The 24,474-nt window shown below is 43.6% G+C and overlaps 1 protein-coding gene and 1 pseudogene across 1 annotated transcript in view; one reads left to right on the top strand and one right to left on the bottom strand.

The window, feature by feature from the left end:
• Nucleotides 1-24,474, bottom strand: part of CDH1 (cadherin 1) — a 78,674-nt gene that overhangs the window by 2,821 nt on the left and 51,379 nt on the right. The window contains exons 4-15 of the mRNA XM_067718555.1: nucleotides 21,419-21,562; nucleotides 21,138-21,293; nucleotides 20,233-20,377; nucleotides 17,331-17,506; nucleotides 16,938-17,066; nucleotides 15,203-15,385; nucleotides 13,052-13,296; nucleotides 10,077-10,222; nucleotides 6,570-6,794; nucleotides 5,846-6,076; nucleotides 2,730-2,860; nucleotides 863-1,006 (exon numbers count right to left, since the gene is read on the bottom strand). Of these exons, the coding sequence (XP_067574656.1) occupies nucleotides 863-1,006; nucleotides 2,730-2,860; nucleotides 5,846-6,076; nucleotides 6,570-6,794; nucleotides 10,077-10,222; nucleotides 13,052-13,296; nucleotides 15,203-15,385; nucleotides 16,938-17,066; nucleotides 17,331-17,506; nucleotides 20,233-20,377; nucleotides 21,138-21,293; nucleotides 21,419-21,562 (2,055 nt within the window). The remainder of the gene's footprint in view (nucleotides 1-862; nucleotides 1,007-2,729; nucleotides 2,861-5,845; nucleotides 6,077-6,569; nucleotides 6,795-10,076; nucleotides 10,223-13,051; nucleotides 13,297-15,202; nucleotides 15,386-16,937; nucleotides 17,067-17,330; nucleotides 17,507-20,232; nucleotides 20,378-21,137; nucleotides 21,294-21,418; nucleotides 21,563-24,474) is intronic.
• Nucleotides 18,320-18,701, top strand: LOC137215411 (protein CEBPZOS-like; annotated as a pseudogene).

Genomic DNA, 24,474 nt, shown 5'->3' with positions numbered 1-24,474 from the left:
TGCCCTTCCTACTTCTTGACAGGAAAACAGGCTCAAGGCCTGGAAGTGTGGCAGCCATCCTGTGATCATAAAGCAACAAGCATGAGAACAAGGATGTGCTGAGATCATGCAGCAGAGAGGTAGAAAAGGGTGATGCACCAGCCTAGACTGCTTACCCTAGTCTTCTATTTGCATGAGGTAACTCTACTCATATCTATTTAAGCTTCTGGTATTTATAGTTGAATGCATTTCTGATATATACAATATGGAAACTATTTTTCTGGCCCTCAGGTAGCCTTGTGATACACATTTAACATTACGTCCCAATGTAATGCAGGGAAAGAGAGACCCATTAGTGAAACAAAACTGAATCTCTTTAGTTTCATTTCTTATTCCATTAAATCTTTTCAAGCAAGTCTTGGTTTTGCTGTATGAACTTTGCAAATTCCCTAAGACTAATTCAAAGTGCTATTAGTTCTGAAATTTAGATGAGGCACAAATAAAAAAACAAATAGGGCTCAGAGAGGGCTTCCCGGGCTTCCCTGGTGGCGCAGTGGTTGGGAGTCCGCCTGCCGATGCAGGGGACACAGGTTCGTGTCCCGGCCCGGGAAGATCCCACATGCCGCGGAGCGGCTGGGCCCGTGAGCCATGGCCGCTGAGCCTGCGCGTCCGGAGCCTATGCTCCGCAACGGGAGAGGTCACAACAGTGAGAGGCCCGCGTACCAAAAAAAACAAAAACAAAAACAAAAACAAATAGGGCTCAGGGATGAAAACATGGTAAAGGAAAGACTCTAAAGAATTTTTCTCACTTTTGACACAACAGCTCCTTTCCAAGTTTAGAGATGAGTTTGTTGTGTCTTGGCTTTTGACTCTGCTTACTTACTTCATCAATAAAGTTTCCAATTTCATCAGGATTGGCAGGTCGGGGTCGATACTGGGGCACACTCAGGAGGGTTGGCGCCACATCATTGCGAGTCACTTCGGGCCGAGCCTCCAGGCCCCTGTGTAGCTGGCTCAGGTCATACTCCTTTAGAGAAAAAGGTAAAAGCATAGCAAAGAGTAAAATAGAAACAGTCATAAACACAGGGTCATATTTGGTTTACAGATTATGGTACTAGCTAAGGCCTTAACAGTCAGCTGTGATATCTACAGGCACGTGCCAATGTAACCTGAAACGGCAGTTGGTTTTTTTTTTTCTTTTCTGAAATGGTAGTTTTCAACCTAAGAGTCTCCAAATAGCACTGGAAGGAAATACAGCATAAAAGCCTTGTGAGGAACATTTGTGGGTATAGATGTAGACTGTTTTACCTTATTAACTTTTCATAGGGTATGATTATTAGATTATTATTCAGAAAATATTCACTCCTTTCCCACCCTATCCTCTGTGAAAAGAATAGAAATCCATTAATGTAGGGCTATGCCATTTGACTTGCTTTGACCAATGGGACATTAATACATGTGACACAGGCAAAGGCCTTAACTCTACTTTGGTCTTACCTGCTGGGACAAAGAAGATAGGAATTATATGGAACATTCCTGGACACAACTCACAGCACACAGCCATCCAGCCAAATGCAGCCTATATCAGCCTAGCCCCGACCAACCCACACATTCTTCAGAGCCTAGATGCCATAGACTGTTTGTGTGCCTCCTAAATTCACAAGTTGAAACAATGTGATGGTATTTGGAGGTAGGACGTTTGGCAGGTGATTAGGTTGTGACAGTGTATGGAGCCCTCAGGAATGGGATTAGTGCCCTTATAAAAGACACCCAGAGCTCCCTTGCCCATTCCACCACATGAGGACACAGTGAGACAAGGGCCATCTATGGACCAGGAAGAGGGCCCTCACTAGGCACTGAATCTGCCAGCACCTTGACCTTGCATTTCCCAGCTTCCAGAACTGTGAGAAATAAATTTCTGTTGTTTATAAGCACCTAGTCTATGGTATTTTGTTACACCAGCAACTGTCCCAGCTAACCCACAAACGCACGACAAAAACATGCTTATTGACGTGTGCCACTGACATTCTGGGATTGCCTGTTATACAGCATTATTGTGGTAATACCTCAATAATACAGGGTAAGGCAAGTTAAGACCATCTCCAAAATCAAGAGAAATAAAGAAGGCCTGAAGAATTAACATCTACAAAAAGCAAAAAACGGTTTGGCACAGCTACAAACTCAAAGGAAACAAAATATTAAAACAGATCAGTCCTTGTGTTCCGCAACAAGAGAAGCCACCACAATGAGAAGCCCGTGCACCGCAACGAAGAATAGCCCCCGCTCGCCACAACTAGAGAAAGCCTGCACAAAAGCAACGAAGACCCAACGCAGCCAAAACTAAATAAATTCATAAAAACAACAAAAAACAGATCAGTTGCTCTATGTCAAAGATAATTTGAATAAAGTTCATGTCCTGGAAATAGCAGTGAGGAGAGTAGGCTCTGGAGTCAGACCACCTGGTTTTACTGCTTCCTAGCTCTGTGACTTTGGGCAAATTGCTTAACTGCTCTGTGCCTCTGTTCATTCATCTGAACAATAAATAAACGTTAGCAATGCTGTATTATTGATGATGATGATGGTGATGATGATGATGGTTAATGACATCTATTTTCTTGTGTAGATGAAAGGTCTTTAAAAAAATAGGCAAAGTAACAGAGCTGTTTCAGATGTCTGTCCTCCCCTAATCATTGCTTCCTCCAAATAAAGAGATTGCCATTAAGCTTTCTCCCTTGGTTTTAAACACCCACCTGGTCTTCTTCTCCACCTCCTTCTTCATCATAGTAATAAATGTTGTCCCGGGTGTCCTCTTCTGGGGGCAGTAAGGGCTCTTTGACTACTCTTCTCCTCCGAATAAGTAGCAGAATCAGCAGAATCAGGACTAGAGTGGGGAAGAGAGAAGATAAGAGCCACAGGTCAAGAAAGCCGTAAGCAGCAGCTGGCACAGAGCACCACTGCCTTGCAGACCAGACAGATGGCTATAAGACAACTCACATGTCTTCACATCCCTGAGGTTAATATATGCAGCACTACACAGTGGACAATTACATGAGAACTCAATTGTGGTCTTTAACTGGACCTTAAACCAATCAGTCATTTCCCAAAATCTGGAGCAAAGTACTCCAGGCAGCAGAAATGGTCCAGGCAAAGACTCCAAGCAGATTGGTGTGGTTAAGGAAAGATAGGGTCAGCGTGGCTGTAGCAGGATCATCAGGGGAGAAAGAAGGGGACAGGGGGTCAGAGGGGCAGCAAGGACATGCGGACCTCTGGAGGGACTTTGGCTTTGATTCAGAGTGAGTTGAAGCCATTGAAGGTTTGTGAGCAGGGCTGGGTCAGCCTAAATGTGACTAATACATGCATATTATTCTTATTCAGTTACGGGGGAGGGGAGTGGGGCACAGACTGTAAAGTCGCCTGGTACACCATGAAAAAACACCAAAAAGTTTTAAAATTAAACAACAGCAAAAAAAAAAGCACTTGGTATATTCCTTATCTTCTCTTAGGATAAATCATGTAAGCGAGCTTTAAAATCTATTTTCAAGGTTTTCATCTGATCTTGGGGGCTATGTCTAGGCTATATACGATTAATATTTAATTTTTAAAAAAATTAAACAATTTATTGTGAATGGGAAAAAAATATGATTCAGTGTGTTTTCTAACTTATAGGTCCTTATACCCAAGTACCTAGTGAAGCACCACTGCACTGAGACAGGAGGTGGCATACACTTGCAAGTACCCAACCTACCTGTTTCTGAAATCAGAAAGATTCCAAGGTCTTATCCAGATAAACAATATAACCCCCTGGACCATGACTGAAGAACAGAAATACTGAGTGAGTTCTTGCTAGGTGGGCCAGGCCTGCCTTGGCCCTGAAGACACAGCACTGAAAACAATGGAAGCTGCAAACAGCCCCCATCCCTGTGGAGCTTAGAGCTGAAGAGCGAGAGGAGGGCTATGTTTCCAAAAGGATGCTTCTTATCAGACATTACTTAAGTGTTATGTAAGGGAAAGTAACCAAAACATGGCATACTGTTATCACTTCAGGAAGTACCACCCAACTTAGCTATCCTGAAACCCCCCAATCCCCGGTGTCAGAGACAAATGCTGCACAAAGTAAGTAACCAAATATTGGCTGACTACACAAAAACCTTCATATCCTCTCGTCTCTCTAGAACATTCTTTAGACGCTTAATTTTGACGTCTGCCCATAAGGAACAAGACGTTGGAAATCTGCACACTGGCATTGCTTCTGCTGTAAATGTTGCACATTTGAACAGTCCGAAATGTTGCTCTCGGCCCCTATGTCTAATGAAATACACCCATAGCAAAGTTAGATAAAGCTACTATAAAAAAAGTCAGTATTTTAAATATAACTGCGTGGTGGCAATAAAGCCACGTGAATCCTGGAGGAAGAAAGGTCTGGAAAGTTCACTGAATTTTAAACAACTCTCTCCTTCCTTTTCAATTTTGAGAGGATGCAGCAGAGGGCAGGAGCTAAGGGGACACACTGCAAACATTTCCCGAAGGCCAACAGGTAATCCCTTCTTCAATCTGTCGAAGCAGCAGGATCAGTAACACTGCTGAATCTAAACTGAAAGCCCCCAGGTGGTCCCATTGCTCCCCTCTAAGGACTTTCTTCTACCCCAGCAAGGTCGGCCTCTCTGCCCTACGCAGTCCGTCAAGCCTTCCTCTCTCTGTGCCTTTGCTAGTGTGGGAACCACCACAAATGGCCCTCTGTCTATGAGGACTCCCCCAGTCGCTGTGGCCCATCTATCCTGTCTTCCACCAAACCTTTCTCAAGACTCAATTAACAGCCTCCTCTTCTGACTGCAAGGACCTTCATGACCTGAACCACGTGTCATAGCTCCTAATGATAAAAAAAGCAACAACAACACTATCTTTGAGGTTTCCTGACTTGCCCGTCACTAGCTTTTAGAAACCATAACAGCACCTGTGTCAACCCTAGGGCTCAGTCTACAGGTAGGCTCAGGTAATATAGGTTTTAAGGACTGTGTCAGAAACTGCCAAATTTTCCCCAGTAACCTTTTTCCCCTTCATCCTTTGAGTCACTGATACTCACCATGCACCCCACACTCCACCCCTACTCTTGGCACCATCCTTTGAGTCACTGATACTCACCGTGCACCCCACACTCCACCCCTACTCTTGGCACCCAGTTGTTTTTTTGTTTTTGTTTTTTTTTGCGGTACGTGGGCCTCTCACTGTTGTGGCCTCTCCCGTTGCGGAGCACAGGCTCTGGATGTGCAGGCTCAGCGGCCACGGCTAACGGGCCCAGCCGCTCCGCAGCATGTAGGATCTTCCTGGACCGGGACACGAACCCGCGTCCCCTGCATCGGCAGGTGGACTCTCAACCACTGCGCCACCAGGGAAGCCCGGCACCAAGTTTTAATTGGACACATGGTCACCCGGTTAGAGTGGGAGTTTCCAGGTGTGGCTGTGTTTGGGCCGGTGGGATGTGAGTGAAGGTGACATGCTCAGTTTCAGATATGTGCCTTCCACTTCCTCTACACCCTCCTCCAGGGTGGGATGTGGAGAAGGCGGTGGTGACCAGGCCTCGCTGCTCCAAGCATGGTCCAAAGACCTGCAACATCAGCATCACCTCAGAGCTGGTTAGAAATGCAGAGGCTGAGGCCTCACCCCAGACCTACTGGATCAGCATTCTCATGTACGGGTGGTTTGTGTACACTCAAGCTGGAGAAACACTGCCCTTAGAGGTTGAAAGAACAAAATAGAAGGACTGGGCAGCCTTCCAGTCTTGGACCACTTACCCCTCGAATGCTCAGTAAGAGAAAAACCTCCCCCATGTCAGAAGGTAAAGGCTGAAACACTCGCCAGCTGCACTTACTCAGAAAAGCAAGAATGCCTCCAAGAATCCCCAGAATGGCGGGAACTTGCAATCCTCCTTCGGCATAAGGCCCGGCCTTCCTACAGTTGCTGACGACTCCTTCACAGTCACACACGTGCACATCTAAGGTGGTCACTTGGTCTTTGTTCTGGTTGTCTATGAGCTTGAGATTGATTTTGTAGTCACCCACCTCTAGGGTTTTCTTTGGCTTAAAAAGCAGAGATTCATGTTCTGGAGGAATCAACAAAAATGAGTGAGGGGATCAGGAGAGATAAAAAGTTCATTCTAGATTAAAATTGTTACGGAACTAGGGACATTCCAAAGCTGAATGAAGACAACAGCTGCTTGGGTTGTAGATTATTGGGCAGTATGTCACCGACTCAGACGCCAGAAACGCAAAGGGATCTTTGGTTCAATGCCACAAATGTAGAAGGGACAAGGAAACAAGCCTTAAAAGGGGTGACAAGTGGGGAATTCCCTGGAGGTCCAGTGGTTAGGACTCCGAGCTTCCACTGCTGGGGGCCCAGGTTCGATCTCTGGTCGGGGAACTAAGATCCCACAAGACGTGTGGTGCAGCCAAAACAAAACAAAAACAACAACAAAAAACAAACAACAACATAAAGGGGGTGACAAGTGGATATTGAGAAGGGAAATTCAGAAGCGGGAGGCGGGAGGGAAGCACGGGGTCAGAGCAAAGTTTCCAAAATAAGACTCAAGTGCCCACCTTGGTCATTGTACTCAATGGTCCAGTTGACACTTGCCCCATGTGTTAGTTCTGCTGTGAAGGGAGAAGTGTTGGGGGGAAGGTCAGGATCAATGATGTTGATGATGACAGGCTGTGGATCCCTCTGGCAGAAGTACATGCTCCGAGGGTCTGGTTCGGGGCCATTGTCATTCACATCATCGAGGAATAGAAGCAGCGTTCCTGTTCCAGTAGCAGGTGGAGAACCTAAGAAAATACACAGGCAATGTCATAGCTCAGGACCACTGATGAATCCCTAGTGCCTCCCATCAGACTGAATCCAACTCTTCTCCTGGCTCTTCGGGGCTCCCTCACCAGGCCCCACCCTGCCCACAAAGCCACCCATCCTGCAGGTTCCAGGCCATCCTCATTCCTGGCTGGGCAGGCCTCTGACATGCCTATTCCCTACTTTGATAACAATTATTCAAGTTATTCCTCACACCAAGGACTCCCTCCATTTTCACACATAACTTTATTCATCCATTAAATTTTAACATCTCTATGCCAAGGGAGGTGGGGGAGGGAAGGAATGGGAGTTTGGGATTAGCGGATGCAAACTATTATATAGAGGATGGATAAACAACAAGGTCCTACTGTATAGCACAGGGAACTATATTCAACATTCTGTGACAAACCATAATGGAAAAGAATATGAAAAAGAATATATATATATATATATATATATATATATATATATATATATATATATATATATAGCTGAGTCACTTTGCTGTACAGAAGAAATGAAAACAACATTGTAAATCAACTATACTTCAATAAAATTTAAAAAAAAACACAACTTTCTTAAACCACTCTAAGAAGTCCTCCTCACCCCCTACTAGTTCTCCTTCTCTGAACTTCTACGGCTCTAAGATCGTTATCAAAGTATTGAGCCTTTTACAATTGCCCCAAGTTGCTTTTCAGATTAGATTCAGAGATTTATACACACTTCTGTTTGTATTTCTTTTACATCCTGACATAGCACTTGATAATAGAAAAAGTAGACCCTCAAAGAATCATCATCATCAATATTAGCATATCGCAGGGAAAAAAACCCCAGAGGAATGTATCTCAAATCCATAAATATTTATACCTGGGCGGCTATAGTGATTATTTTTTCTTTTTACCTCTGAAAATTGTGGTTAAAAGTAATAGCATAAAACTTACCATTTTAACCATTTTTAAAGTGTACAGTTCAGTAGTGTTAGTATAATCACATTGTTGTGAAACAGCTCTCCATAATTTTATCTTACAAAACTGAAATTCTGTACCCATTAAACAATTCCCTACTTCCCCCTCCAGTTCCTGGTAACCACCATTCTACTTTGTTTCTACGAATTTGACCACATTAGTACCTCATCTAAGTGGAAACCCACAGTATTAGTCATTTTGTGACTGGTTTATTTCACTATGCACAATGTCCTCAAGGTTCATCCACATTGTAACACATGACAGGATTTCCTTCTTTTTTAAGGCTGAATAATATTCCATTGTGTATGCGTATACCATATTTTGTTTATCCATTCACCCATGGATGGATCTTTTTACCTTATCATTTGAATTTTCTTGTTTTAACAATGAGCAAGTATAATTTAAAATTCTTTTTTTAAAAAATTGATTTATTTTATTTATTTTTGGCTGCATTGGGTCTTCGTTGCTGTGTGGGCTTTCTCTAGTTGCGGCGAGCAGGGGCTACTCTTCATTGTGGTGTGCAGGTTTCTCATTGTGGTGGCTTCTCTTGTTGCGGAGCACGGGCTCTAGGCACATGGGCTTCAGTAGTTGTGGTGTGCGGGCTTCAGTAGTTGTGGCTCACAGGCTCCAGAGAGCAGGCTGAGTAGTTGTGGCACACAGGCTTAGTTGCTCAGCAGCATGTGGGATCTTCCCGGAGCAGGGCTTGAACCTGTGTCTCCCGCATTGGCAGGCAGATTCTTAACCACTGCCCCTAAAATTCTTTTTAATTAAAGAAAACTTTAAAAAATGTTTTTTAATAAGATAATAGATTTTCTGAAGAAACTTCATTCTCCTCTTAGACCTACATCAAAAGTATTGAGTCATGCACAAAGTAACACTTGAAGGAATATATTCAAAAGTACCATAATTTAGCCATTAGTATTAGGTCAGGGGTCAGCAAACTAAGGTCTTCCACCCAAATTAGGAACACAGCTATGCTCATGCCTTTTCAAACTTTGTATGGCTGCTTCTAGGCTATGATGGCAATAGAGATTGTACGGTCTACAGAGGCTAAAATATTTACTCCCTGGAACTTTACAGGAACCTTGTCAACTCTTGGTTACCTCCAGGCCAGGCTAGGGAACTCCCGTGCAGCCAGAGACAGCTGGCCAGCATAGCACTGCTGCCTAAGCAACGGGTTAGCTTCGCCTTTATGCAAAACATTTCTGCAAATGGAGCCCCATCATGGCTCTCTACTTTTAACCTGCTGCCTCCCAAATGACAGCTCCAGGAGCAGGAATGACTAGGCCAGGGTTACCCTTCCACAGCATGCTCAGAATGCGATGAAGGCTACATCACTCATTAGCCACCCATCCAGCCCCACCATGGGCTTACTCGCCTTGCCCTTTGCTTTCCGGATTGCCAAATCTGGAATTATTACCTCGGGAGGTTGAGGAGGGAGAGGGGAACAGATTTAATCACAGGAACTAGCAGGTCTCTTTAACAGTAACTCCGCTTCCGAATATCTATCCGTGGGAAACACTTGCCCACAGAGGCATGTACAACGATGTCTACCTATCACTCACAAAAATAATGGAGAACTGGAAATAATCCCGGTGTTATTTAATGTGTGAATGGTTAAATTATGCAATATGCAGAAAACATCATTTAATTGAAAAGAGGTAGATCTATAATGTGCCAAGATAGATCTCTGTGTCTTCCAGACATATGTTCAAGAAAAAAAAATTAAACATGCATAAGACAATGGTTTTTATACTAAAAACAAAAATAGGCTATAAACCAGATAGTGGCTTTATAATAAACCATATTTCTATATGTTTATAAATGTATTCGAATACACAGAAACAGTCTGGAAGGAGCCACACTTCACTAATAATGATGATGATGATAAAGATAATAACAGTCCTTACAGAGCACAGACTAGATAGCAGGCACTCTTCCAAGCACTTTTACATAAATTAACTCATTTAACCTAGATGGGCTATTACCATTTTGCTGTATAAAGGAACTGAGGGACCTAAAAATTAGGTAATAAGTCCAAGTTCACACAGGTATTAAGCTTTGGTCCTAGGATCTAAACCCAGGCAGTCTGGCTCCCATGGGGCTCAGGTACAGAGGGAGCGTTAAAAAGGAACTTCTGCTTGGCCTAAACTCTGCATTTTGGACAATGCTTTGAGAACGCTTTGTTGAATAATGAAAGAGAATGGAAGAATTCATGCCTCTTAAAGGATAGGGGCAAGGCAGTGAGCTGGTCAGGAGGGTGAAGCAGCAAAAACCAAATGGTAAGGGCATCCTCACCATCGTCAGTGGCTATAATGAGGGCCGTGTACGTGCTGTTCTTCACATGCTCGACGTTCTCTCTGTCCAACTCAGCCCGAGTGGAAATGGCACCCGTGTCCGGATTAATCTCCAGCCAGTTGGCAGCATCCCTCCAAATCCGATACCTGGAAAGACACAAGCTCTGATTTAGAACGGGAACAGCGAACGGTAGGTAGCTGAAGAAGGTTAAGGTTCCTCTTTGCTGATAGATACTTCTAACTTCCTTATTTCAAAAAAATAATGACTCCTAAAAATAATAGTAATAAAAAAATAATGACTCCTACAGAAATTTTGCCAGAACGGTTTGATGACCGTCCATGTACCCTTCACCTAGATCCATCCACTGTCGATATTTTGCTATATTACAAAAGTTGATGCACACATATACATAATTTCTTGTTTTGCTGAACCATTTGAGAGTAAGTCGCAGACATGATGTTCCTTTACTCATGAAAATGTCAGTGTGCCTTCTCCTAAGAACAGAGGCATTCTCTTACATAACCACTATTTGATTTTCAATTTCAGGAAATATAACTTTGATATGGTACTACCACTTCATACATGGTACACATTCAAACTGTGGATTTCCCCCAAACTGTACCCCCCCTCCCCACGCCCCTGCCCCAATCCAATCCAGAAGGCAATCCAGGATCAGGCATGGCATTTAGATGTCAGATTTCTTTAGTTCCTCTCAGACTAACCCCCCTAAAGCGTACAGCAGTTCTCAAATGGTCACAGTATGGCACCCAACACCCCCGCCATGAGCATCTGGAGATTTGGGTTGACACGGTGACTTGGGAGTATGCTGCACTACTGGCATTTAACGGGAGGTGCCAGGGACGGTAAAGCTCCTTCTGGTCGTACACAGCCACCCCACAAAAAATTATTCAAAATGCCAAGAGAACCCTGTTAAGCCACACCTTATTAGGAATACCAGAAACAGAAGAAACGTAAGCATGAAAAACAGAGATATACTGCCCAGTTATCTATCGAGGTCATTGAAAGGCTCAGAAAGGGAAATAAAGAAATCGAAGGAGGAAAGGGTCCTGGATACCTGTAGGCTTATCCTCACGTCCTTAGAAGTGCAAAGCAATGAACTACATATATCGAGTGGTCTTTATTCCAGGGGTAAGGGTCTCTGCAAACACTATTTAGACTTGGTCCTTGAACTTCCCCAAATAGATGCTTTGAACTACCTATTTCATTACTACAAGCTGAGCTATCAACAGAAGCTGGAAACCATACAACCCAAGGCTTTAATCACAAAACAAAAAATCCTACAATATCACCATGCCACTAACACACCTAGCAAAAATAATAATTACTTAGTGTCAGGTCTATGTGCAAGTTTCTCTATTTGCCTCAAGGGTGTCTTTTATAGTTGGATTGTTTGAATCCATCTTTAAGCATAGTCTACACATTACAATTGGTTGATTCCTCTCTTAATCAACATCCTTAATCTAAGCAGTCACCCCCACCCTTCTGTCATTATTTGCTAAAGAAACTGGGTCATTTGACATAGAGCTCCCATATTCTGCATTTGGCTGACTGCTTCCTCATGGCATTTAACTTCTTCATTCTCTGTACTGCATCAAAATCAAATCCTAGGGCTTCCCTGGTGGCGCAGTGCTTGAGAGTCCGCCTGCCAATGCAGGGGACACGGGTTCGTGCTCCTGTCCGGGAAGATCCCACATGCCGCGGAGCGGCTGGGCCCGTGAGCCATGGCTGCTGAGCCTGCGCGTCCGGAGCCTGTGCTCCGCAGCGGGACAGGCCACAACAGTGAGAGGTCCGTGTACAGCAAAAAAAAAAAAAATCAAATCCTAAGGTTTGATTAGATTCTGTTTCAACCCTTCTTTTCTCCCCCAAATATAACATTTAAGTGGCACTGTGTACATGCTGTTGAATCACTTCGAGTGGCACTTCATGTTGGGCTGTCCTTGCTCTTCCAGCAGATGTTAAAATCTATCAGAAGGTTTGGATGGTCCCAGCTTGGTTCCTCCGTTTAAAAATTCCTCATCATCCTTGATCTAATGATTCTAGCAGCCATTAATACCACTACCTTGATCCTTTTTATCCGTATGGCGCACATGCACAGTTTAAAGCTATTTATGAGCCCTTCCAATCAGGATAGAATTAGTACTTCCCAGAATAACTCAGAAATTGAAGCTGCACTTAAACTTCATGTTTGTTTTACATTTAATAAGTCACAGGCACTGATACTAAAACACAAACACCTCCCCCTCCAAACAAGAACATGCTCAATTTATTACCAAGTGGGACTCTACACTGGATTTGCATAACCTTTTTTCTAAATAGTTCAGAGCATTCTAATAGTTTCCTCTAAAGTAAATATTAACAGGTATGAATCTCTCTCTGAGAAGAGGAAGTGACCGAGGCCTTTGTTATCTCTGGAAATCATGCTATTACTAAAAAGACGCAGATGTGCCATGCTTGGGTTTGTGCTTAACAGTCTTCCCTTTGAGTTTCCACCATTGTCACACCTGAACACCAAGTATGTCATCAGACCTAGCTCTCAAAAGAATAAGAACATCCTTTATCATACGTGGCCACAGTGGTGTTGCTGTTGGTTGGTTTGTATGTGTGTTTTCAGCATCTGTGGCTGTCATTTACATTACAGAAGTGCCTTCAAGTTTACAAAACAAAAAAAGAAACAGTAAGCTACTTATAACACAATACCGTGTATGTAAATTAAAACCACATTCCTACTACACTAAGTGAATTCAAAAAGAGGAAGCACAGTAAACCGACAATGGCTGACCATGGACGGAATGGACAAGGTGTGGGGAATGGGGATAAAAATATAAATAAGCCAAACAAGAGAAGGATCTTCCACAGACCAACGATGATAAAAATGCCATGAACAAAATATTTTATACATACACGTATGCACACAGCTAGTTGCTGTCAGTAAGTGGAAAACCCCTCACACTTACGTGATCTTCTGTTCCATAAATCTGTCTGGCTCCTGGGCGGTGTAGGATGTGATCTCCAGGCCCAAGCCGAAGTCCTCGGGCACTGTCACTTTCTTCTGAGGAGGCATGAAGATGGGGGCTTCATTCACATCCATCACGTCCACGGTGACGGTGGCTGTGGAAGTGGAGAGAGTGACCTCAAAGGGGGCCACATTAGTCACTGCCACATACAGGATGTACTGCTGCTTGGCCTCAAAATCCAAGCCCTAAAGAGCAGAAAAAATACATTTTATGTTAGAAAAAAACCCCATTAAATCCTTAACTATTGTTTTTTGGTTAGCAATATATCAGTGGTTCTCACATCTGGCTGCATTAAGAAGAACTCACTTGAGAACTTTTGAAGAAAACACATGCCTGGACCCTAACCCCAGAGCCAGCGAATAGGAATCTCTGAGGTTGGGGTCTGGACATCAATATTTTTTAAAAAGTTCCCAATGACTAACATGCAACCAGATTCATGTTGAGAACCCCAGTAGAGAATAAAGATGAGCTACATGAAATCTCAAGTGGCAAGCCTCTATTAACAAATGTAGCACATTAAGTCATTTATTTACCTGAGACCAATAAGAATGTTCACATCCTATGCTGACATGCAGCCCATGTGACAGCAAATGGACAAACAACCCTGCCTGTCCACCTCCCTAACCCCAGTAAGTTTAGTGGCAAGAACATGAAGTTCAGAATCAGTCGGCAGTGAGCTCAAATCCCGGCCTGGCCATTTCCTAGCTGTGTGATTTGGGCAATAGAACCTCTGGGTCTGTTTCCACACCTAAATAAGTAGGAAAAGGAACTATCTCACAGAGGCACTGTAAGGGATCAACTGGAGCTTTTATGAAGGACCTTTCGTATGGCGGGAACTCAAATTAATACCTTTTTTCTTTTGGTGATAGAATAATAACAGAAAACGCTGACATCAAATGCTTAGTGGGAAGACTTCCCTGGCGGTGCAGTGGTTAAGAATCTGCCTGCCAATGCAGGGGACACGGGTTCGAGCCCTGGGCTGGGAAGATCTCACATGCCACGGAGCAACTAAGCCCGTGCACCACAACTACTGAGCCTGCACTCTAGAGCCCGCGAGCCACAACTACTGAGCCCACGTGCCACAACTACTGAAGCCCGTGCGCCTAGAGCCTGTGCTCTGCAACAGGAGAAGCCACCGCGATGAGAAGCCTGCACACCGCAACAAAGAGGAGCCTCCGCTCACCGCCAACTAGAGAAAGCCCACACGCAGCAAAGAAGACCCATCTCAACCAAAAAAAAAATAAATTAAGTAAGTAAATTTAAACAAAGAAATGTTCAGTGGGAGTTAAGATGACGTACTAAGTGATCCAGAAATGAAGGGTCTGCTCACTTGCTCAAGGGGAAGTCAAACCTCTGGCGCTAAGTTAGGGATCCGTTCATTAACTCTTTGACTAACTTCAACAAGGAAATCACTCAACTTCTTACTGTTCATGTCTCCTAGACATCTTTCACAGGCTTATTTGCCCTTCTTCTAAAATCATCCAGCAAAATAGCAGAGACCATAAACCATTTTTCTTCTCATTTGCAAAATGGATATGGCGGGGTGGGCAAATGTTTCAGAGAAAGAACATATTAAAACAGATGGTACAGACTTCCCTGGTGGTGCAGTGATTAAGAATCCGCCTGCCAATGCCGGGGACACGGGTTCGAGCCCTGTCCCGGGAAGATCCCACATGCCGCGGAGCAACTAAGTCCGTGCGCCACAACTACTGAAGCCCGTGCACCTGGAGCCCGTGCTCCTCAACAAGAGAAGCCACCGCAGTGAGAAGCCCGCGCACTGCAACGAAGAGTAGCCCCTGCCTGCCGCATCTAGAGAAAGCCTGCGCGCAGCACCGAAGACCCAACGCAGCCTAAAATAAATTTATAAAAAATAATAATAATAAAAATAAAACAGATGGTAGGGTGTGGTGTGGGAGCTTCCTGATTTCTCACATGAGCCTGAAGAGTCACTGCAAACCCCACCAGAATCTGGGAGAGCTGCCCTCCCCCACCCCACGAAGGCCACACTAATCTACTTCAGAGAAGACACCAGGGGACAAGGGCCTCTGGCTGCGTTGTCAATTTCTGCATCTTGCCAGGAACGATACAAACCTTAGCTGTCTTCAAAATGCCTTCATTGGTTTCTGGGTCTGTGATGACAACAAACTGCTTCTCGTTATCGTTTAATATTGTGTAAACGGCCTCCCACGCTGGGGTATTGGGGACATCGGCATCAGTCACTGTGAGTGTGGCGATGACCACGTTAGCCTCGTTCTCAGGCACCGACCCCTCGTACTGCAGAGCAAAGAAAAGGATGTGTCACTTAGGACATACTCAGACCCAGCAGTGGAGCCAGGGTTCAGGGGGCTAAAGGAGTCCTTTCTTGAGCCCAAGCTTTGATGAGTCTTTGAAGAAGTGCCCACCCTACCAGCATGGCCCTTATTTCCTGTTGGTGGAGCAGCCAGCACTCAGGGACCCTGTGAGTACCTGAAGGAGCCAAGGCCCTGGCTGTCCGCGCCTCTCAGCGTACTCTGGCCCAACTGCTGACACTGTAGCTTATCCCCCGTTCCCGTCTTCCCCATCATTCTCAGTGGTACCAGTAATTTTCATAAATGTCTGGTCATTACAGTCTTCTACTTAAAACCCTTTGATAACAACCCACTGCACTCAGGATCAATTCTGAAATTCTAAATTCAGTCCACAAGGTCCTGTAGGACCTGGTCTCATTTGGTTCATTACACTGACTGTTTTTCAGTTCTTGCTATTCATCAAGCTTCCTTTTGATGCGGGGCATTAATCTGTCTTTCTTAAGCCTCCTGTACTCACAGTGGCTAGGTTAAAGTGGCAGACACCGTTAATTGTCTACTGAATATCCACTCTCCTCTTCTTCACTAACTACGTGGTTGACGGCAGCGACGTGCCCAGAGAAAATACTGTATTTCCAGTCTTCCTTGCAGACAGCAGTTGCTAGTAAATGAAACTTGTGGGATGGGTCTTCACAGAAATAAGAAAACTTGACTTGACATCAAGACCTTATGCCCCCTCGCCTTTGCCGCCTTCTTGAACGAAGCACAGATGTGGCTGGAGCTCCAGCTGTCATCTTGGGCCACAAGGTGACAATGGGGATAGAATCCATGTACCAAGGATGGTGGGAAAGCAGATAAAGGAGGCTTGGTTTCTACTGACTGAGTGGACTATCTACCTCTGGACCGTTAGTGACACAAGAGAAAAAGTCAACCCTGTTTGTTTAAACCACAAGAGTCAAATCTCTGTTACTAACCATTAAGCTGATTTCTAGGTAACACAATAAGGTTTCAGGTTCTTTCACACAGCTCTCAGTACCTTCTCCTTGACTGCATTTAATATAATTATACACGATAATCGGTATAAGTTGTATAACATCACCCTAGCTAGACTATAAACTCCACAAGAATAGAAGTGTCGTCTGCCTTGTTTGTGATAATATCCCCAGTGTCTAAGACAGTGTCTGGTATAAACCCAGAGAATATTTGTTCAATGAATAACTAAAACCTGGTAAGATCTGCTACCAAGATGAGGACATGCAGTAAATAGGTGCTTTTTTTTTCCTTATTTTTATTTTTTTTAACATCTTTATATGGAAGTTCCTTAAAAAAAAAACCTAAAAATAGGTGTTTTTTGCAACTTCAGAAACCTGTGTCAATAGGTCCCAGGCTGAGGAGGGCAGAGACAACTGACATCCCGACCTGCTTGCTTTTTAGCTTCAAGTTTACTAGTCTGGAAAACGTTTCCAAAGGGTTCACCCATGAGATACTGGGAAACAACCAAGGACCTTTGGAGACTCTCTAAGGAGTTGCAGGGTTATTACCGTAGTTGGGTCGAAGATGGGAGGGTTATCATTGGTGTCATTGACTGTGATCACAGCTGTTGCGGTCGTGCTTAAGCCTTCACCTTGCAGGTCTGCAGCTTGAACCACCAGGGTATACATGGGAAAACTCTGTAGAGATCAAACACACCTGAGTCAGGACTGACAGCCACATCAGGCACAGCCCAGCCCATCACATAGAAACAGATTATTTTCTCATCTGCTTAAATGCCAACCTGCCTGCCTGCCTGGCCCCAAACCTCTGGACAAATGTTTAGATACAAAGCTCAGAACCATCACCATACTAAGCAGCAACTGGCCTCGGCAGAGTTTTACATCATCCAGACGATCGAGCTATTTGCCCTCAATACCCTCTGGATCCTCTTGACCCCTGACCTCCCGGTCCAGCCCGGTGGTGAGCACACTGATGACACCCGTGTCCTTGTTGATGGTGAACATTTTGTTGTGCGGCAGCATAGGCTCTTGGCTGAGGATGGTGTAAGCAATGGCAGCGTTGTAGGTGTTCACATCATCGTCTGCGTCTGTGGCCGAGACCTCCATCACAGAGGTCCCTGGAAGCAAAGGAGAAGATTTAGTCAAGCTACACTTTAATTTCCAAAATTCTGACTAAAGCGCTAGGGGAGGAAGAACGCATTCCACCAAATGAGCAAGTGTTCCCAGAACCCAGTTTTTCCAGAGGATATTTTGGGTGGGGAGGGTGGGTGAGGAGTATGGGGAATAAATAACCTTAAGCTAAAACATCTTTGCTATGTCTCTTACACTGAGTGAATAGTGTATAAAACAGGAAAAATACCAGAAATTTCTATAATTGGCTTCTTAGCCACAGCTCCACCTGAGAGAATGGTCATTTGAGACTGTTGCCTTCAAGGTAGAAGGAAATATTTACAATACTTGTGACAGACAAAGTACTAGTTCACAGAATCCCTAAACAATTCTTCAAGAATCAATAGGCAGGGAAAAAAAAAAAAAAAAAGAATCAATAGGCAGGGACTTCCCTGGTAGTGCAGTGGTTGGGAATCCGCCTGCCAATGCAGGAGACACAGGTTCGATCCCTGCTGCGGGAAGATCCCACATGCTGCAGAACAACCAAGCCCGTGTGCCACAACTACTGAGCCTGCGCTCTAGAGCCCGCGAGCCACAACTACTGAGCACACACACCGCAACTACTGAAGCCCATGCACCTAGAGCCTCTGCTCCGCAACAAGAGAAGCCACCGCAATGAGAAGTCTGCGCACCGCAATAAGAAGTCTGCGCACCGCAACGAAGAGTAGCCCCTGCTCACCAAAACTAGAGAAAGCCCATGCGCAGCAACAAAGACCCAACGTGGCCAAAAATAAATTTAAAAAAAGAATCAATAGGCAGGCATGCGCAGCCCCACAAGTACGTGCCTCAGGATAGCCCGTACTATGGATCCACTGGCAAAGCAGATCTTTAAAGGAGTTTTAGTAGCTGAACTTGTGGGCATTTTTGGAGCATATTTTTGTTCAGAAAGATGAATACAAGTCAAGAGTTCAGGCAAACAATGAGCAAGAAATTCTCCTTCATCTTGGAAGTTTATTGCAAGTCCACTGAACACTCTGGAATGTACGGAATCAGAGAGCAAGAGCAAGAAAAGTGGCTGAACAGCAAAAATTAAGAATTTGACCATCAATCAAGGTTTGCCCTATTTCATAGTATCAGGCAAGATTAAAACTCCAAAGTTGACATGGATGGATTTTAGAATATTTAAGGTGAAATGTAAATTCTAATTAAAGCAGTTGTTCTTTGGACTAACCGTGAAGAAATTGATGGAACGTTTGTTTATTATGTTATAAATGGAGTTTCATTTACTACTCAAAATAAAGTGGTTCTCCTTTAAAAACAAAACAAACAAACAAAAAAACTCCCCTATAATTCTGTATAAACCTGTCAAAATAGATAAAATACTAAAACATCTGTTTTTTTTTAATAAATTTATTTCTTTTATTTATTTATTTTTGGCTTTGTCGAGTCTTCCTTGTGGTGCACGGGCATCTCGTGGTGGCTTCTCTTGTTGCAGAGCACAGCCTCCGGGCGTGCGGGCTCAGTAATTGCAGCCTGCGGGTTCAGTAATTGTGGCACGCGGGCTCTAGAGAGCAGGCTCAGCAGTTGTAGAGCACCGGCTTAGTTGCTCACGGCATGTGGGATCTTCCCAGACCAGGGCTTGAACCCGTGTCCCCTGCACTGGCAGGCGAATTCCCAACCACTGCTCCACCAGGGAAGCCCTAAAACATCTATTTTTAATATTTATTACATTTTTTCTTTTTCATTATAGTTTATTACAAGATGTTGAGTAAAGTACCCTGTGCTATACAGCAGGACCTTGTTGTCTATCTCATTTATCCCCCTCTCCCCTCCCCTTTGGTAACCATAGGTTTGTTTTCTGTCTGTGGGTCTGTTTCTGTTTTGCAAATAAGTTCATTAATATTTATTACATTTTAACTGAAACATTTAAAATCACATTATCTAAAAATATATTAACTAGAAATATTGCTTTTATCCATTTTCACTTTACCTGAAACACTATTCAAACTCTACATCAATGTCTCTGGGACTACTGGAGCCCTTTTGGAATAAAATTTGTCATTTAAAAAAAAAGAAAAATCAATAGGCAAAAGACAAACAGCCCAAGAGACAAAAAGGGCAAAAGACTTGAATAGACAAGTTGTAAAGAAACCCAGCTGGTCAGCAAACATATGATAAGATGCTTATTTAGTCCATTAATAATCAGAGAAATTCCATTTTAAGTTATGCTGAGCTATAACTACACACTCCACAGATTGGCCAAAAAGAAGTCAAACAATTCCATGATATATATTGCTGGTGGGAGTATAAATTGGTTCAGCCACCTTGGAAAAACAGTTTGTCACCAAGTAGAAAAGTAGGCAAAACTGTAAGTACACACGTGGTAAAAGATAAAAGAAAGCAAGGGAATGATTATCACAAAAGTCAGGGTGGTGGCTGTCTTTACGGAGGAGGGAAAAAATGTGATCAGGAAGGATTGTACAGGGTCTGTAAACTACTAACAAGGATCTGTTACTTAATCAGGGAAGGTTGTTCTTAAACTGCTCTTTTCTTAAACTGGGCTTAAACATTTTATACATATTTCTATAGGTAGGATGTTTTACACACAAACAGTGTCTTCCAAAGAAGTTCTGTGCATATGAAGGGTCTGACCCCAAACGCCAGCCCCAACACTTGGGGGTGCAAAGCATCTAAGTGTCTTGATGGGTGTTGATCTCCTCGTTGCTGGACGTACCTGGAAGAGCGCCCTCCATGACAGACCCTTTGAAGACCTCCTGGGTGAACTCAGGCTTGTTGTCATTCTGATCGGTCACGGTGATCACAATCTCCATCGGCTCCTCGATTGCTTGCCCGTCTGAAGACACAGCATGAGAGAAGAGCTGCAAGAGCCAGGTGAGGGTTACTCGGGAAGACAAGGTGGGAGAAGTGTTCCAACCAGAGCAGAGTGGGCTCCACCCGGCCCCCACTCCCTCCCACTCAAGTATGCATGGACCCCCCCCCTGCCCCGCCCCAAGCACAGAACATCCCCCACACACGTGCTGCTGCTTCAGTGAGGTCATGACACTGGTTAAGACCATGACCTGTGAGACCATGGGCTGGAGAACACATCCACCAGCTCAGAGCCCCATTTCCCACATAAGGGCTGGGGGCCGGGCCTAGGAGATAAAGGTGGAAGCCTAAAACACTCTGACTGGTTCCAAGCAGGGTCGAATTTGCTCTGGCTGCTCGAGTCTAGCGTTCCCCCCAGACTTCCCTGTGTTTGGCATCAAAGCATTACCTCCCAGCTTCCCTAAGCTCACACTGCTCTCAAGGCCCAGAAATAGTTTTTGTTCCCCAACATCAACACCAGCCTCTGCCTATGTGTCAGGGACTTTGAGTCCCACAAACAGGTTGACATCTTGGGTCTAAGATCATGTCTGATGCCCCAGGACTCTCCCCACTTTATTCCTAACAAGGAAAACATGAACAGCCCCCAATTTTTCCAGGTTCTCCTGTCATTTCTCCTTATCAACAGGTCTAAAGGTATCAAGTTAAGCTCTTCAAATGTCCAGAACATCTGATCTATGATCAGCGTGAGTTGACCAAAAAAATTTTGAAAGGATGTAACCCCATCATTAAGTGCTTTTAAGAGACACTCACAATGTACTTGGCAATATGTTCTCTATCCAGAGGCTCCGTAACCTTTAGCCATCCTGTTTCTCTTTCAATAATAAACACATGAAGAGGGGGTGCGTCGGCTCCTTGGCCAGTGATGCTGTAGAAAACTTTGGTTTCTTTTTCCCTGTTAGATTTGATCTGAAGACAAAACAGAAAGAAATGAATTAGCAAGGAAGGATTCTGACATTGGCTCTTTTCCCTTTCTCTCCTTGGTCCTTCTCTGCCAAATTCCTCCCAGAGAAATAGAGAACTTCCTTCTGTACCTGAACCAGAGCCTTAGGAAACGGGCCTTTCTCATTTTCTGGGCAGCTGATAGGAGGAATAACCCAGTCTCTCTTCTGTCTCCTGAGACCATGGTGGGAGCTGGGAAATGTGAGCACTTCTGTCTGGGTTCCAGAGGGAGAGTCCTAAAAGGAAAGAAGATGAGGAACAAAATGAGATAATTCAGGAAAGATGATACGGGCTGAACAACCTAGGCAGTCAGCATCTCCAGCCTTCTGAGGGCAGGGCATGGCTTTCGTTTAACAACAAAATAAAACAGCCAAAACAAAACCCAATGGACCTCTTTACCGTATCAGAAAGACGGTTTCCTCTTTTGATCCTTCTTAGTGTCTAGATTTCAGTAATCATTATGCACACACGATGATAGGTTTGAGGGTTTGACATTATTTAAGAGTTATTTCAAGCCTATATCTCACACCTGTCATTTTTAAAAATATTTATTTTATTTATGTATTTATTTTATTTATTTATTTAGTTGCACCGGGTCTTAGTCACTGCAGGTGGGCTCCTTAGTTGCGGCTCACAGGCTCCTTAGTTGCGGCTTGTCAGCTCCTTAGCTGAGGCTCACCAGCTCCTTAGCTGTGGCATGTGAATTCTTAGTTGCGGCATGCATGTGGGATCTAGTTCCCTGACCAGGGATCGAACACAGGCCTCCTGCATTGGGAGCACGGAGTCTTATCCACTGCGCCACCAGGGAAGTCCCACGCCTGTCATTTTTTAATAGGACATTATACTCCAATGATTTACTATCAGAGCTTATTCAACAATTAGATATTCAGGTGTTTTTAATATTCTTTTCTTTTATATTTTTCCTAGTGATATAGGTCTCCAAAGTAGAGTTAGCCTAAGTGAGTAAGTTTTGGGAACTTACTACTTTGTGATCAATACTAATCCCTTAATCTCACTGTGTTAGTATATCTGTATGGTTTCCATTTGTTCTAACAGAAGTTGTTTGCATGGGAACCAAAAGTGCCCTTTGAGACTTGTATTGAACAGTTTTCATGTGCGATAACCTTATGCACACACAGGGAAATAAGATAGCTGAAGATGGAAGGAAAGATCTTCCAAATTGTTTTAAGTGTTCTAAAGCGATTGGTAGTAACACAGTAAAGGTTCCAGGACAATTACATTTTCCATCCTCCACAGAGTCACCCATCCCTATCTGTCAAGTGAGAGTCAAGCCCTGCTTCCTGGCTTTTAAAATGTGACTCAAAATGCACAAGACAGACATGAAATATGACCAGATATCATCACAAAATCCTTCCCAATCCTGCATTTCTGTATACTAGTCACTCACACACCCCTTAACACACACCCTCTGCATTAACCTCCTAGAGAAGCAGTCCTGCCCTGGCCAAGGGCAGGCTCTGGAGCCAGGCTGCCTGGCTTTGCATCCTCACTGTGACACCTCACCTTCCTGAGCTGATTATTTAACTTCTCTGTCCCACACTTTCCTCACGTCTAAAATGAGGATTATATTAGTATCTGCCTCATAGGGTCTTTGGAAGGATAAAACGTGATACTAGTATTGCAGTAAAGCACTTAGAATACTGCCTGAAACATAGTACGTGCTCAATAAATGCTAATGATGAAGATGATGGTTGGATTGGTTGGGAAACACTGAGTTATGGTTTTAATGAAGTGGAATTTGGGATTTGACCTGAGCACAGGAATAAATACTAAACTGATTCTCAACACGGTATTCTAAGCCTAAAAATGATCATCTTGCACAGCCATGGTAAAAAAAACAGGCCTTGATGAATGAATGCAAATTCATTTACCATATTGAAGAGGAAGGCAAAGAGCACACCTTGCTGACATCAGGACTATGGAATATTTTCAGAGAATGATAATAAATAATGATGAACATTGTGCTGGCAAAACATACCATTAACATCTTCATGTGTGAAATTATTATTTTTTTTAAATAAAGACATTTATTTATTTATCTATCTATCTATTTATTTGGCAGTGCCGTATGGCTTGTGGGATCTCAGTTCCCTGACCAGGGATTGAACTCAGGACCATGGCAGTGAAAGTCCAGAATCCTAACCACTAGGCCACCAGGGAATTCCCTTCATGTGTGAAATTAAAAGGAATCGTGTCTAAACATACTGAACATGGGATCCATCCCTCAGAAAACAAGGATACCAGACCAAGAAAACCCATCCAACCAAAGAGACAAAACTGGAAAGTTAGATCTATTTATATTTTTCCCCAGCTTTCTTGAGGTATAACTGACAAAATAAAAATTGTTTGTATTTAAGGTGTACGATGTGATGTTTTGATATATATAGGATCTATTCTTATATGAAGTAAAAGAGAGGTAAGATTATCACCCGTTCCAGTGTAGGGCCACCTGGCACCACAAGGGTCCCTTGAACTAGGGGCAAACCAAAGTCAACCTCAAACCAGCTGTGGTAGAGTTGCCACCTACCGCTCAATATCCATTCTTTCTTATTTAAAATCAAAAATCTCTCTTTCTCTCCCTCTGTCTCTCTCCCCATATATATATAAATTTTGTGTCCAACAATGTACCTAAGTAAAACTACATTTCCTGTACTACACTTGTAGCTAGGTGTGACCATGAAGCCAAGTTCCAACTAATGAGATGTAAGCAGAAACATTGCTTCAAAATTCCACAAAGCCTTCTTTAAAAGGTGGACAACTAAGTGATACATTTTTGGGCTTCCTCCCTTCCAACTTCCTACCATCCAGAGGAAAGGTATGATAAATGGCGATCCAGCAGCCATCTTGGATCATGAGGTATTGTTGAGGATGGGAGGCATATGCTGAGGATGATAGAACAGAAAGGAAAGAAAGAACCTAGCCTCCTGATGACTACAAGAGTCTCCATACTGGCCACAACTTACCACTCAATCGCCTTAACTTGAAAGAGAAATACTCTATTTTACATAAATCACTGTAATTTGTGCTTTTCTATAATACGTATTTGAACATAATCATGAAGGCAGATGGCAAAGGTGAAGAGGAAAAGTTGAAAAATCAACTTTGTTTACATCTGTGCATCATAAGA

Source organism: Pseudorca crassidens, chromosome 20 (assembly GCF_039906515.1).
Source record: "Pseudorca crassidens isolate mPseCra1 chromosome 20, mPseCra1.hap1, whole genome shotgun sequence".
NCBI classification, from domain to species: Eukaryota; Metazoa; Chordata; class Mammalia; order Artiodactyla; family Delphinidae; genus Pseudorca; species Pseudorca crassidens.
The sequence above is the reverse complement of the archived record's forward strand: the minus strand, read 5'-3'. Positions and strand labels throughout refer to the sequence as shown.